This window comes from Numida meleagris, chromosome 9 (assembly GCF_002078875.1).
Source record: "Numida meleagris isolate 19003 breed g44 Domestic line chromosome 9, NumMel1.0, whole genome shotgun sequence".
NCBI lineage: Eukaryota > Metazoa > Chordata > Aves > Galliformes > Numididae > Numida > Numida meleagris.
The window spans coordinates 13,243,004-13,255,168 of record NC_034417.1 but is presented as its reverse complement, the minus strand read 5'-3'; the positions used below and the strand labels follow the sequence as shown (position 1 = coordinate 13,255,168).

General features: G+C 45.3%; 1 protein-coding gene across 2 annotated transcripts in view; it reads left to right on the top strand.

The window, feature by feature from the left end:
- AGBL1 (ATP/GTP binding protein like 1) overlaps nucleotides 1-4,501 on the top strand; it is a 271,623-nt gene extending 267,122 nt beyond the window's left edge. For both annotated transcript variants that reach the window (XM_021407578.1, XM_021407577.1), the window contains exon 23: nucleotides 727-4,501. In XM_021407578.1, coding sequence (XP_021263253.1) covers nucleotides 727-1,033 — 307 coding nt within the window. In that variant the 3' untranslated portion in view covers nucleotides 1,034-4,501. The remainder of the gene's footprint in view (nucleotides 1-726) is intronic.

The window sequence follows — 12,165 nt, the reverse complement described above, 5'->3', positions numbered from 1 at the left end:
TGCCTAATATCTAATCTAAATCTTCACTCTTTTAGTTTAAAGCAATTCCTACTTGTCCTATCGTTATCAGATCATAGGAGAGGTATTCCAGCCCGCTGATCATCGATGTGTCCTCCTCTGGACCTGCTCTACCAGCTCCACATCTTTTTGTGTTGAGGGCCCTTATCCACAGATGCCATCACTCCACCATAGAAGGTCACCAAGGTCAATGTGTTGGAAGTCCCTAGAAGTCTCCGCTTTTCTGTTTGTGCTTCTCTTGTTAGCAGTGCTCTGAGCTTGCACAGAACAGGAGGCAAAGATGCCAAAGATGTCAGCCACCTGGATTAATTAGGTCATACACTAAAAATGAACTACAATGAAGTGGATGATTATTAAACCAGCAACCTTGTGGAAACAGGATACCTCCTCTACTGTATAGCTTCCTTAACCTTTTAAATGCCTCAAGGCAAGAATAGTGTTGTGTGTGTATAAAGCACTTTCCATGAACAATAGCAGTAATAATAACAATATTAATGTGTTTCTCCTTTGGGGTAGGTAAATATCACTCTTCATTTTACAGCTGATGAAGCAGACACAAAGACATACAGGATCTTGCTTAGTGCCAATTCATGCTTCATTAGCAGAGCCAAGACTGAGCCCAGGAAATGGATTTCCTTGTTCCTTGCTTTTACCATAACACACCCTCCTTTGATGACATCCAGTCTCTCTTGTGATTTTTTTCTGCAGAAGGTACAGCAACAGCAGCCTGGAGACTGAAGATGAACCTCCTTGTGTGGAAGAAATCGATTACAACACTGACAGTTGCTCTGATGGCGAAGGGGACTTCTCAGAGCTAGACCAAGAGATCCAGGAGTGCCTCTCGTGTGTGGAAGGAGAGGCAGAAGATGAGGGAGAGACCACAGGACAAACATGCAGCTCCAAGGCTCTCAGGGGGCTTTACATTTCCAGCCAGCCAGCATCCAGCAGTACGGCTCTCCCTCTGAGTTCAGCGCCGCTTGGAGTGTACAGTGGGTTTGAGAGCAGCCCTGCATGAGCAAGACTTTGTCTTTCAGAGCAGTAAGGCAAATGGGTATACTGCTCATATTTGCCTGTTTGCCAGCTTCAGCATCCTTCCCTGATGTCTTGCTCCGGTTCTGCATTGAAAATTGTCTGTATGTTTGTGTGATCTGTATACATGTATGTACTGAGAATGTCTCCTTGAGCTTTGTTCACGAGGCAGAGATGAGGGCCCGCTGGCCCAGACAGTACTGTAAGAGGACATCATCCATTCCTAAACAGAATCCCTGTTCATGGCTGTCTCTACTATGTGGATTCATACTGATTGACCTGGGGAATGGTTTTCTGACTGTCGAAGGAACAAGACACTACATCCTTTCTCCTGTCTGAGGCTTTTGTTATGGACAGCAGCCTTTGCACACAGATTTCAGAATTGTGTCAGCTTATGAGGCCTTTGGCTAGAGCTCTCTGTTACCGTTCATTTCTCTTGAGCTGTAGAGCATGTATCTGATTTCTGTCTGATCAGAATTTTGACCATGTTTCCAACAGTTTGGGTCAGGCTGTGCATGCTCCTGAACTGGTTGTATCTCAGCAACAGCGTGCAAAATCCAGTGTGCCAGAGTAAGGAAAGCACCACCACACAGAGCAGTCCTCTGGAAACCTGGGCTAAATTCACCTCTTTGCTGCACTGGAATGAACTAGTGTCCAGGATAATCTCATTTGGGCCACTTCATGCTTGAACTGATGGGCCCAAGTGGAGGAATTTGTTTCACGGACAGCGGAATGATACTTTCTCTATGATTCTCTGTGAGACATCCTTCCAGCAGGATGCGCTAAGGGAATACAGATACTGTTTAAGGCTGCTTTTGGGAGTGAGAGAGGCTGGAAGCATTTCAAGGAGAAAAACATTCTCTTGAGGTAGCTGGGGTCCTCCAATATTATGTCAATTGGATTAGTGATGGTGGCAATATCCAAGGGTGAATTTAGCCCAAGAATCAGTGTAGTGACTGATTATTCTTTGTTAGTTTTAATATGATACCACTAAGGAAACCTAACTCATGGAACAGGACCCCTGTTCTGGATAGCAATATAACAGAAGACATTAATGGTAGGTTATATATAGGATGCATTCTACTGGTGATTCCCATAGGGGAACGACTTATTTCATCTCCAAATGGAAAAAAAAAAAAAAAAAGAGATTTCTCGTAAAATTGCCTGCAAAAACAGATCTTGATTTTATAAAGAGCTCTCTTACAGAATTGGTAGCATAGCAATGTCTTTGCAAGCCTAATTCCACCAGCATCAGAATTCACTGTGCTTTCACACAGATGTCCAAAGCAATGGAGATGCAGCTTCCTGAGCTCCGGTACAGACCAAGAACACAAATGTGTGCCCGAGGTCGATAAAACACTAAGCCCACGTCACATCACCTCACTCCTCATACTGCCTGTATTTCTCAACGTGTCTGACACTCTGCTGCTGCGCATGGGGAATTGCCTTGAACCCAGATGGAGGTAATTGCACTGTGCAAGAGGCTCCCAACTCTGTCACTGCTGTCTTTATAAGGCTCAAGGAGGACAAACATATAGTGCGTTGTAGTATTACAGACTATAAGACCTCCATTACTGGTGATTACTGTTATTACTGATGTGTGATTAAAAGCACCCTGTAATCCTCTCATCTTCATGCTGTTTGTGGAGAGAATTTCTGGAGCCAACTGAGCTGTTTTTTCTGATGCATTTCTGAAGACCTTCCCCCAGACTTCCCGGGCATACATTTCCATCAGGAGCCTGCTCTTTGGAGAAACTATTTCTTCCTATCCTGCTGGAGTTTCGGTATCCAGGTGTTCTAAAGCCTTCACCACTGCATCACAGTTGTCTGTGTTTCTAGCTGTCTCTTTATGACAATGCTCAGAAGACAGGCAGCTTGGGTCCTCAGCAGCTGAGCTTCATAGACCGAGCTAATTCATTAGATATAGTGTGTGTTCTCTGTACAGATATCATGTTCTGCTTGCCTTAGTGTTCAGCTTGTTGCACACAATACTGAATTTTCATAAAAGGATGGCTCACAGGAATGGACACCAATGAGGTAAAACAGGTGTTCCCATTATAATAGTTTGTACAATGTTGCTTAAAAGCTTAATATTAAAAAACGATATGTGTGCATAGCTAACTTCAAATTCCAACATTCATATGCATGACAAAACACTCACACTGTGCTGGATCCAGACTGCAGCGTACGCAGGCCATGGTGTAAGATCTTCAGCATTCTGCATGGCCCCAGGGCACAGGGCAAAAAGCACTGCTGTGCATATACATCTGTAGATGTGCATACACATGAGGGCTGCTCTGAAAATAACACCTCCTATTTTATTGGGTTGATCCACGATGCCAGAGGCAGATGTTGGTGGTATGGCAGCAGAGGTTGAACCTTCCCAGCAATATTCTCTTACTTTTTGCTCTCATGTGACAGATGGCAGCAGAGGGGCAGTCTGACAGAATGGTGTCTGACATGGAAATGCGTGTGAAGCAAAGGTGTGGAACTGAATTCCTGCTTGGCACACATTGACACTGACACTTGCTGAACGTTTATGGAGACCAACCAGTGGATGTGAGCGCAGTGAGGCGGTGGGTGGTGCATTTCAGCACTGGTGATAAAGGCAGTGGATCATCACCGCTGGTGCAGATTTTTACAAGCGTGGCATGCAGCCTCTTGTTCATCACTGCGAAAATGCATAGCCAGTGGTGGTAGCTATGTTGAAAATTGTGTTTTGTAGATGAGAATTTGCTCTACCAAATAGATATTGTACTCTTTGTATCTGTTGTAGTATCCATGGATATAAATAGGGGGCATTACTTTTGGAGCTACCTATGTACATCTTGAGCTGCTCTTCCTTCCCACGCTCCATTCTGTACCAGCACCCTTCCACAATAATAGTGGAACAGTGCTCTGTGATGCTTGCCACTGGTGCATCTTACTGAAAAGGAAAATAGATCAGCATTCCGCTTACTGAGACACCAGTATTTTAGCTATAAATACTATACTCCTGAGCAAGTGCTGCTGTTCAATAGGAAACACCTGGCCAAGCCTTCTCCCTGACAACTTCGCTGTTGTGCCAAACAACTTGTCAGCAAGGGGAGAGGGCAGTGCAGGAGGTGATGGGCAGGTGAACCCCCAACCCACGGGTACGCACCCTGCTACTGAGGAACTGGGAGCAGAGAACATCCAGAGGCAGGAGGGCTGGGTGACCAACCGGCGGGGAATGGCACCTGGAAACTTCCAGCAGAAGCAGTTTGGTGGATTGCGTTGTCTCTTCCAAGAACCTCTGTGGGAAGCAGATGCTCTTCTTCTTTTGACAGACCTCTAGAGGTCAGGAGAGGACCTCCACTGCATGCCACTCTCTCCGTTATTAAAATTCTCCCTGAGTCATGGTAATTAAGCAGAACTAGGCTCCGCACAGAGGAACGGAAGTGCATTGACTTTAATAAAACAGAGTGTAAAACAACTTTAGATTAACTCCAGCCTTGTTTATTCTTGCACACTTGTAATTCTGATTTGGTATTTCCCTAGTGAATGGAGCCGTTGTCCCTTACGCTAAGGCATGTCACCTCACTTCAGCCCGCTAAGTGCTGAGCAGCGAGGCCACTGCCTTTTCTTGCCATTGCTAGCTAATCCCAAAGAATTTGGAAACAGCGATGGAGAAGGGGAGGGAGGAGAGGGATGTCTCCCTGCTCCCTACCATTGAGATTCCTCAAGAGTCAGCAAGGCTGTCAGGTTGAGACGCAAGCCAAATATTTCCGTAACGGCCAGCAGAGACAGCATTCAGATAGTCCGCACTGCCGAAGCCGTGCTGGGCTCCTGCCAGACACATTAACTTTTTTTACTGATGCCTTTTGTCTCACTGACTCTCTTAGTGGCTCTGAATAGCTGCGCTCTCCTTCCTCCCCTCGCCGTGGGTGACATGACATGGGTAGGAGATGCGGCCGGAGCCGCGCTCACACTGCTGCCTCTGTCTCAGCCTTGTGTCGTTTCCTATCGGAGGTGATGCGAAGGATGCCTTGCCAGTGCCTGGCAGAATACACGTGTGCGTAAGCCTCTGGGCTAAAAATAAATAATTAAACAATAAAAATAAAAAGAATCAAGTCAGCAAACTGAAGGAAGAACAAAATCTAATTAGCTTTATCTGCTGTTTGTTATGAGGCTGTCAGAGTGCTCCATTCCCTGGTTTTACAGCACTCTGGAAAATAACAGTGATAATAATAATACACAACTGTGCACAGGGTTGTTCTTGAAGCAAGCAGGGAGCAGATTAGGCAGGGGAAAAGACAGCAGCCCCTCTGCTCACTGTTTTTCTCCTCCTGCCAAAAAGCAGAGGTGCAGGTGATAGCGCTATCTCCTGCCTTATCTGTCCTCAGAGGAGATCCACTGCCCCGTCCATCACGCAGAGACAGAAAGCACGAGTGGGCAACTGCTTGGCATCCAACTAAGGACACTCAAATTGTATTCCTTGTTCTCCCACAGATCTCCTGTGTGTTGCTGACTGAGTCGTTTAGCCTTCACTCCCAGCTTCAGTTCTGATGTGAAACCGGAGCAAGGTATTGGTTCCTCATAGCAAATACAGCAAGGCACGAGTGACATGGTAGGTGTGTAGGGTGAGAGGCAAGAAATAGAGATGTAAAGCTGCTCACATGTTTATACTATAGTGATTTCAGCTGTTGCCACTTGGTAAGGCAGCTGGAATTATTCCATGCAGGAGTGTGGTGGTAGATGCCATCACTACTTTCCACTTTAACAATGTATGGTGATGGTTCATTAGGCTGTTCCTCTTCAAACAGTGCTGGGTAATTCTGTAAGTCTCCCTTTGCAGGTTGTTATCAACCTGTCCTGTCCCATCACATGGTCCTCACACCATGGAAGCTTTCACAGCTGTTTCAGGGAGAGCGGGATTTAACCCTGTGTTTGTGAAGTGTTGTATGGTTTTTCCAGGCAGAGGGCTGGCCACAAGTCTCCAGCTGGAGATAACATGCAAAAGCTTGGGGTACTAAAAACTCTGTGCTTGTAATCACATCAGGAAAAGATGGAAGAGAAGGGTAAAGAAGGAAGAAGATATAAATCGGAGAGGAAGAAGGGGACTCAGTGAAGGGGGAGGGTTGATGAGAAAAGAGAGAGATGGGAGTAGGGGGCATTTTGGGGAAAGACAGGCAGAGAAATGGGAGAATTGTTCCCATTTGTGTATCTTCTTCCGTCCCCAGATAATGTGTCAGTATTAACAGTACCAAGAAACAACCCTCTCTACTGTAGAATAAATCTGCCACTGTATTCCCCACACCATAAACAGCAGCCAAGTCTGTATCCTCAGCGCTGCATTGTGTGTTCAGTGCTGTGTTTTGTGAGTGCTTTTCATGATGGTTAAGCTTGTATCATTTCTGGCCTTAGGTTTCCTCTCCAGGGACTCACATCTTCAGACATATTCTGGAAGATCCATGGCGTTTTATTGTTGATGCAGCAGTTTGTGGCTACTTTCCTTGCCTTTTCTTTGTTCTGCTTCTTTTATTGCACTTAAGAAAAAGTGGAAAGGAGGGAAATGAATGAGGTGAACAGGAGGGAGTGAGAGAGAAAGGAGAAGGTAGAAGGAAGTGCCCTGCCATCAGTCTTGCGAGATCTGCAGCAAGATGGTGAGGCAGCTGTTTTGGCATCATGTTTTTTAGCCTTCGATTAAGCAGCTTGCAGCTCATGCAGGGTGAGCAAGAGGGAAAGACAAATCAATCACTGCAAACAATCATCCACTGGATACCCTGGCAATAACTCCAGTCCCAGTAAACAACCATTACCTTTGGCTAACGGATCTCTGGGCACCAGCTCCTAACCCGCTGATGCAATAGCAATGAGAGCCCTATTTCTTGCCTCCCTGGCTCCTAAATGCCTGAGTGAAGGCTTTGCCTGGATGTTTTCCAGCATATGTTTTCCATGTTTACAGTGCATGCTCATGCGCAGATGTGCAAAGGTTTCCTGGCTTTGCCACAACATTTTCATCAAAAAATATTTAGCTTTCTGTGCTTGTTTCCACATCTATGAAGGTATTAATGTTTATTTGCAGGGGAAAGGGTGACAAGGAGGCTTAAATCACAAGTATTTACAGCACAATTTCAGATCTTTTAAAAAGGCAGATGGGAGGGAATAATTCCTGCTTCCATCGTATATCTGCAGTCACTGAAAGAAAGAAATGCTGCTCTTTGCTGGGATCTTTGGTAATTCCTTTCTAGGGGCAATTAGGTTTCCTTTAGTCTTTGTGGAAGGTGGCACAGGTGGACCAGGCAAATCTCCATGGTGAAAGCATGGACAGCGCTGACAGAAACTCTTTGTATTATTTGACTACACAGCGGTCTTCCAAGAACCAGGCAGAGTGCTAGTTAGGGAGCTGATAAAATGGAGAATTTAATAGAGGCGAAAAAGAGAGGCTTGGGAGGATAATGGAGCAGCCTGGTAAACATCTGAAATGACCCCAAGTACTAGGAGTGTAAGGGCCAAACAGGAAGAATACGAAGCCTTAGTGCATATTCCAAGATCTGACTTGATCAGTTTCCCAGACACGTGGAAAAGAGAAAGTAGGAACAACAGAAGAAGGATTAATTGGCTGTGAAACATCAGGGAATTGATAGCTTGGGTCAAGGAAAGAGGAATACAGGCCAGCAAGCACTGACTTAGAGATTAGAGCAAAGGTACAATGACAAGATCTCCTAAGGCAAGGGGAAGAATAGAAGAAAAGTGAAACACAAAATGTGTGTGAGGAATTCGTTATTGCCTTAAAAATGAGAAAAGAATTGTTTAAAAAGTTGAAGCAATAGCATATGACTAGAAATGAGAACAGACTGGTACCAAAGCATGTACAGATGAAATCAGAAAGGTCCTCGCACAGAATGTGTTAGTGGTGGTTAGGGACACACAAGAGAAGAAAAAGAAATCCTATAAATATGCTACAAGGAATGAAAGCATGCATTATGTACCGCAGAAGGAGAGTACATGCAGAGAGTTGGAATAGTCATTGTCTTTTTAACTCGGCTTATCACCAAAACATTGGTACTAGAATCATGGAGTGTCTTAGGTTGGAAGGGACCTTAAAACCCATCCAGCTCCAACCCCTGCCATGGGCTGGTTGCCCCCACCAGCTCGGGCTGCCCAGGGCCCCATCCAACCTGGTCTTGAGCACCTCCAGGGATGGGGCACCCACAGCTTCTCTGGGCAGTCTGTGCCAGGGCCGCACCATCCTCTGAGTAAAGAATTGCTTCCCAACATCTAATCTAAATCTTCCCTCTTCTAGTTTAAAGCCATTCCCTCTTGTCCCCTCACTATCTGACCATGTAAAAAGTTGGTCTCCTTCTTGTTTATAAGCTTCCTTTAAATACTGAAAGGCCACAGTGAGGTCTTCCTCTTTGCCTTCTGTTCTCCAGGCTGAACAAGCCCAATTCCCTCAACTTTTCTTCATAGCAGAGGTGCTCCAGCCCTTTGATTATCTTTGCAGTCTTCCTCTGGACGTGCTCCAACAGCTACATGTCTTTCTTGTGCATACATACGTAACAGATGTCATACTGACACGAGAATGGGAATAGTCCAGAACAAAGGGGTGTTAAGTTAAACAATCCTTACAGTGAGTAAGTGAATCCAAACTCTTGGACCTGAGGGAATTCCCCTTCAGATTGCCCAAGGAGAGCGGTCTTTGAATGGTTAAGAATGGACTTCAAAGGCTTCTCTCATATCAAAAGGATTCTGCAGAATGGAGAAGGGCAAATAGGGTATTTGTTTGTGAAGATGGAAAAAGAAAGAGCCAGCTAAGTGGAGTGCCTGCAGAGAAATCTCAAGAAATTATGAAACAATCAATTAATTAGCAGCTATAGGATAAGAAGGTGGCAAAAGACAATCAACATGGATTTGTCAAGCTGATCTAATTTTGTTCCTTTATTGGCTAATTGGCTTAGAGGATAAGGCAGGAGTAACATATGTTTTTGCTTTAGGAAAGCTTTCAATACTATCTCACAAAACATTTCCATAAGGAACCAAGGAAATACAGTTTGTATGAAATTTGTGTTAGATAAATGCATACTACCTGATAAATAAGTCATGGAGGCTGGGGTTCCTCACCACTTTATTCTTCTAGAAGTTAGGCCAAATTACTCTATGCATAGAGAAAATGTAGAGAGTGACACAGAGGGCCTACATGCCCTGCTAAAACAATTGTCTAAGGTATGCAAAAAGAGTCCTTTGCCGAGATGGTTCTTTTCCTCTTTAACTTCTGAGTGAAGCTCTAAACCCACCCCAAGAAGATATCCCACAATAACACTTGCAGGGTGCTGTTTTGCTTAAGCAACTGGGAGGGTACCGTGAACCTCACCGTCCCTGGAGGTTTTCAGGAAAAGGGTGGACGTGGCACAGAGGGACGCGGTGTCAGTGGGCATGGCGGGGATGGGTTGGTGGTTGGACTAGATGATCTTAGTGGTCTCTTCCAACCTTAATGACTCTGTGATTAAACAACACATTATTTATTTATTTTTAGAAAAGCCAGAAGCATTTTATTGAAACTCAGTTCGCTGTTCACCACTGTTTATGTCAGCATACCTTGGTGAGTGGTCGTCTCACCTCCACCTCTCCCGTGTAGGGGTCTGCTGCAAAGCTCCCAGCTCTGTTACCCCATTCTTTGCTCTTCCAGTCCCACTCCTCCACAGCCAAAACCCCGACACGCTGGTGATTTGAGGGGCACCATCCCAGACAAAGCTGTGGTCAGAGCATGCACTCGCTGGCGGCTGGCACTCAGGTAGATGCCAAGAGCCTTGGAGCAGGGAGCGCACAGTGGAGCCACTGTGCCAGATGGCCTGCCTGCTCATGGTGCTAAGAGCTGCTCTGTACTTTTTAGCTTTACTGATGCAGAGAGAACATTTCGAACTGTCTAAGCCTTATAACCTTGTATCATTGGCACACGAACAGCAGCAGCACACTGTTGAACATAATAACAAGGAGAGAAAGAGCTGTGGAATTAAATAAGAATTTAAATCTTAGGGTTCTCAGCTCAGAACGAGAGGCTTTAGCTGTGATATTTCCAGGAATTGGTTGAGTCATGTTTGAGACTAACGGATAAGATGAATATTTTTGTGACTATAGCTGAATAAATTATTTGCCAATAATTTTGACCGTGATTTGACCAGTCCTAGCTGCTTTCTCTAATGTATACAATGCGGGAACATTCGCTGTATTCTGGATGTGTGTGCCAGGTATGCAGCTCCAGTCCTTGGCATCTAGCAGTGAATTTATTCCCCAAAGACAATTTTGAACAAGATTTACCCCAGAGCGACCGAATGCAGGATTTGATCTGTCATATTCAGAATGATTCATTTTTCACCTCATCAAGTAGGAAGAGAGGAGAGAAAAAGAGTGTGGGAAAGTTATTTTGCACTTCACAACAAACCCTTTTCTTCAAAGTCAGAGCTGCCACGGCGCGGAACACGGCGGCCCACCAAGGGACACGACAAATGTTGCTTGGCAACTCCACACCACTGATGGGAAACGCTCAGCATCAGAAATGGACTGAGATGGAGAGTGAGACAGTGGCACACCGGGACGCTCGCTCCCGTCTGTCCCTGCTGGAACTGACACCGCTCATGCCCTGGTAATTGTTGGAGGTGCTGGCCAACACAGTCCATTCTGGTGGCTGGCAGAGTAATTGCGGGTCATAAATGGGGAAGTGTCCCCTGTCCCCTCCCCAGAAATTCTGATCTGTAGAGATCAGAGTCTGAAGAGATTCTGAATCTGTTAGTATCCTGAAGGTCGCTGAATTCTTCCTGTGCAGCTAGCTGTAAGCAAGCCTGAAATAGCTCAGAGGTGTGGCTTAGTTAAATGCTTACAGAGGTGCAGAAAGAGATTCTTGTCTGTTGCAGCGCTGCACAGCTACCTTGGCACTTTGTCCAAGGCATCCAGCCCCGGTGTAGTGGAGCTGTAGCCCTGATAGCCTGCGGATGCCAGAGAAGCCAAGTTTGTAACAAGAGGCCACTTGTTAGAGCTGGAAAGCAGGGTTTTCAAGGCACAGTATTCCTTCATCAAGTGTTGTCACTATAGAAAGATTATGAGTTAAATGAAACAAGGTTGACCTCACAGAGCGAATCCCATGTGACTCGTATGCTAATGCATTTTGCCAAAATCCTAGATATTTTGCAACAGCAGACAACTGCAGAATGCACTGCTCTGTGTGTGCGCCTGCACACAGCGTACTTTTGTATTATCCGGCCCAGTGGATCAAGGATTATAGATAGAATCATAGAATCCCAGAATGGCTTGGGTTGAAAGGGATCTTAAAAATCATTGAGCACCAACCCCCTGCCACGGGCTGGTTGCCCCCCACCAGCTCAGGCTGCCCAGGGCCCCATCCAACCTGGCCTTGAGCACTTCCAGGGATGGGGCACCCACAGCTCTGGGCAGCCTGTGCCGGGGCCTCACCACCCTAAGAAACTTCATAGGCACTTAGCAAAAATGGGATTTAGAGTTGCAAGAGAATATTCTATGGAAGTAGTTCTGCTTCCCTCAGTATAAAGCTGGGGGAAATATGGTGCTCACCTTTCTCTGACTTCATACAGCATTATAATGTCTCTTCGCAGTGGGAACTAAAATTTTGGAGCAAGAAGGGATGTTTCCAGGGAGCTGGCTTTTCCTTATCACATACAATAGCAACAATCTACGAATTTTGTTTATGGAAAGTGCTCACACTGTAGTAATGCTGCAGGTTTTATCAAAAATCACTATATGCCTTTGAAAATCCCCAACAGTCTATGTAGACAATACATGCAAAATCTCCCCCGTTGTTCTGCCTTAGGGTTGTTAGTGGCATACTGTCTTGGTTGTTTTTAAGTAAAATAGCCTAACAGTTTCTAATGTGTATTAGAAATTGGATTTCTCCTTTTGCAAGCTGTTTTCTGCATCTTTCCACCCACAGGAATGTACCTCATTTTGGCAGGGCTTTTCAACTATTTTTTTTACTCCAGGTTATGACTCTTCTGCCTAAATATGATGACTCCTCATTGCCTTGCTCCCTAAACATAGGCTTTGATATGCTGAAAGACTGAATCCAGATGCAGCTGCTTCTGGCCTTCATCTTTTTTGTGTGCCATTATGAACATTTCACAGAGTCAT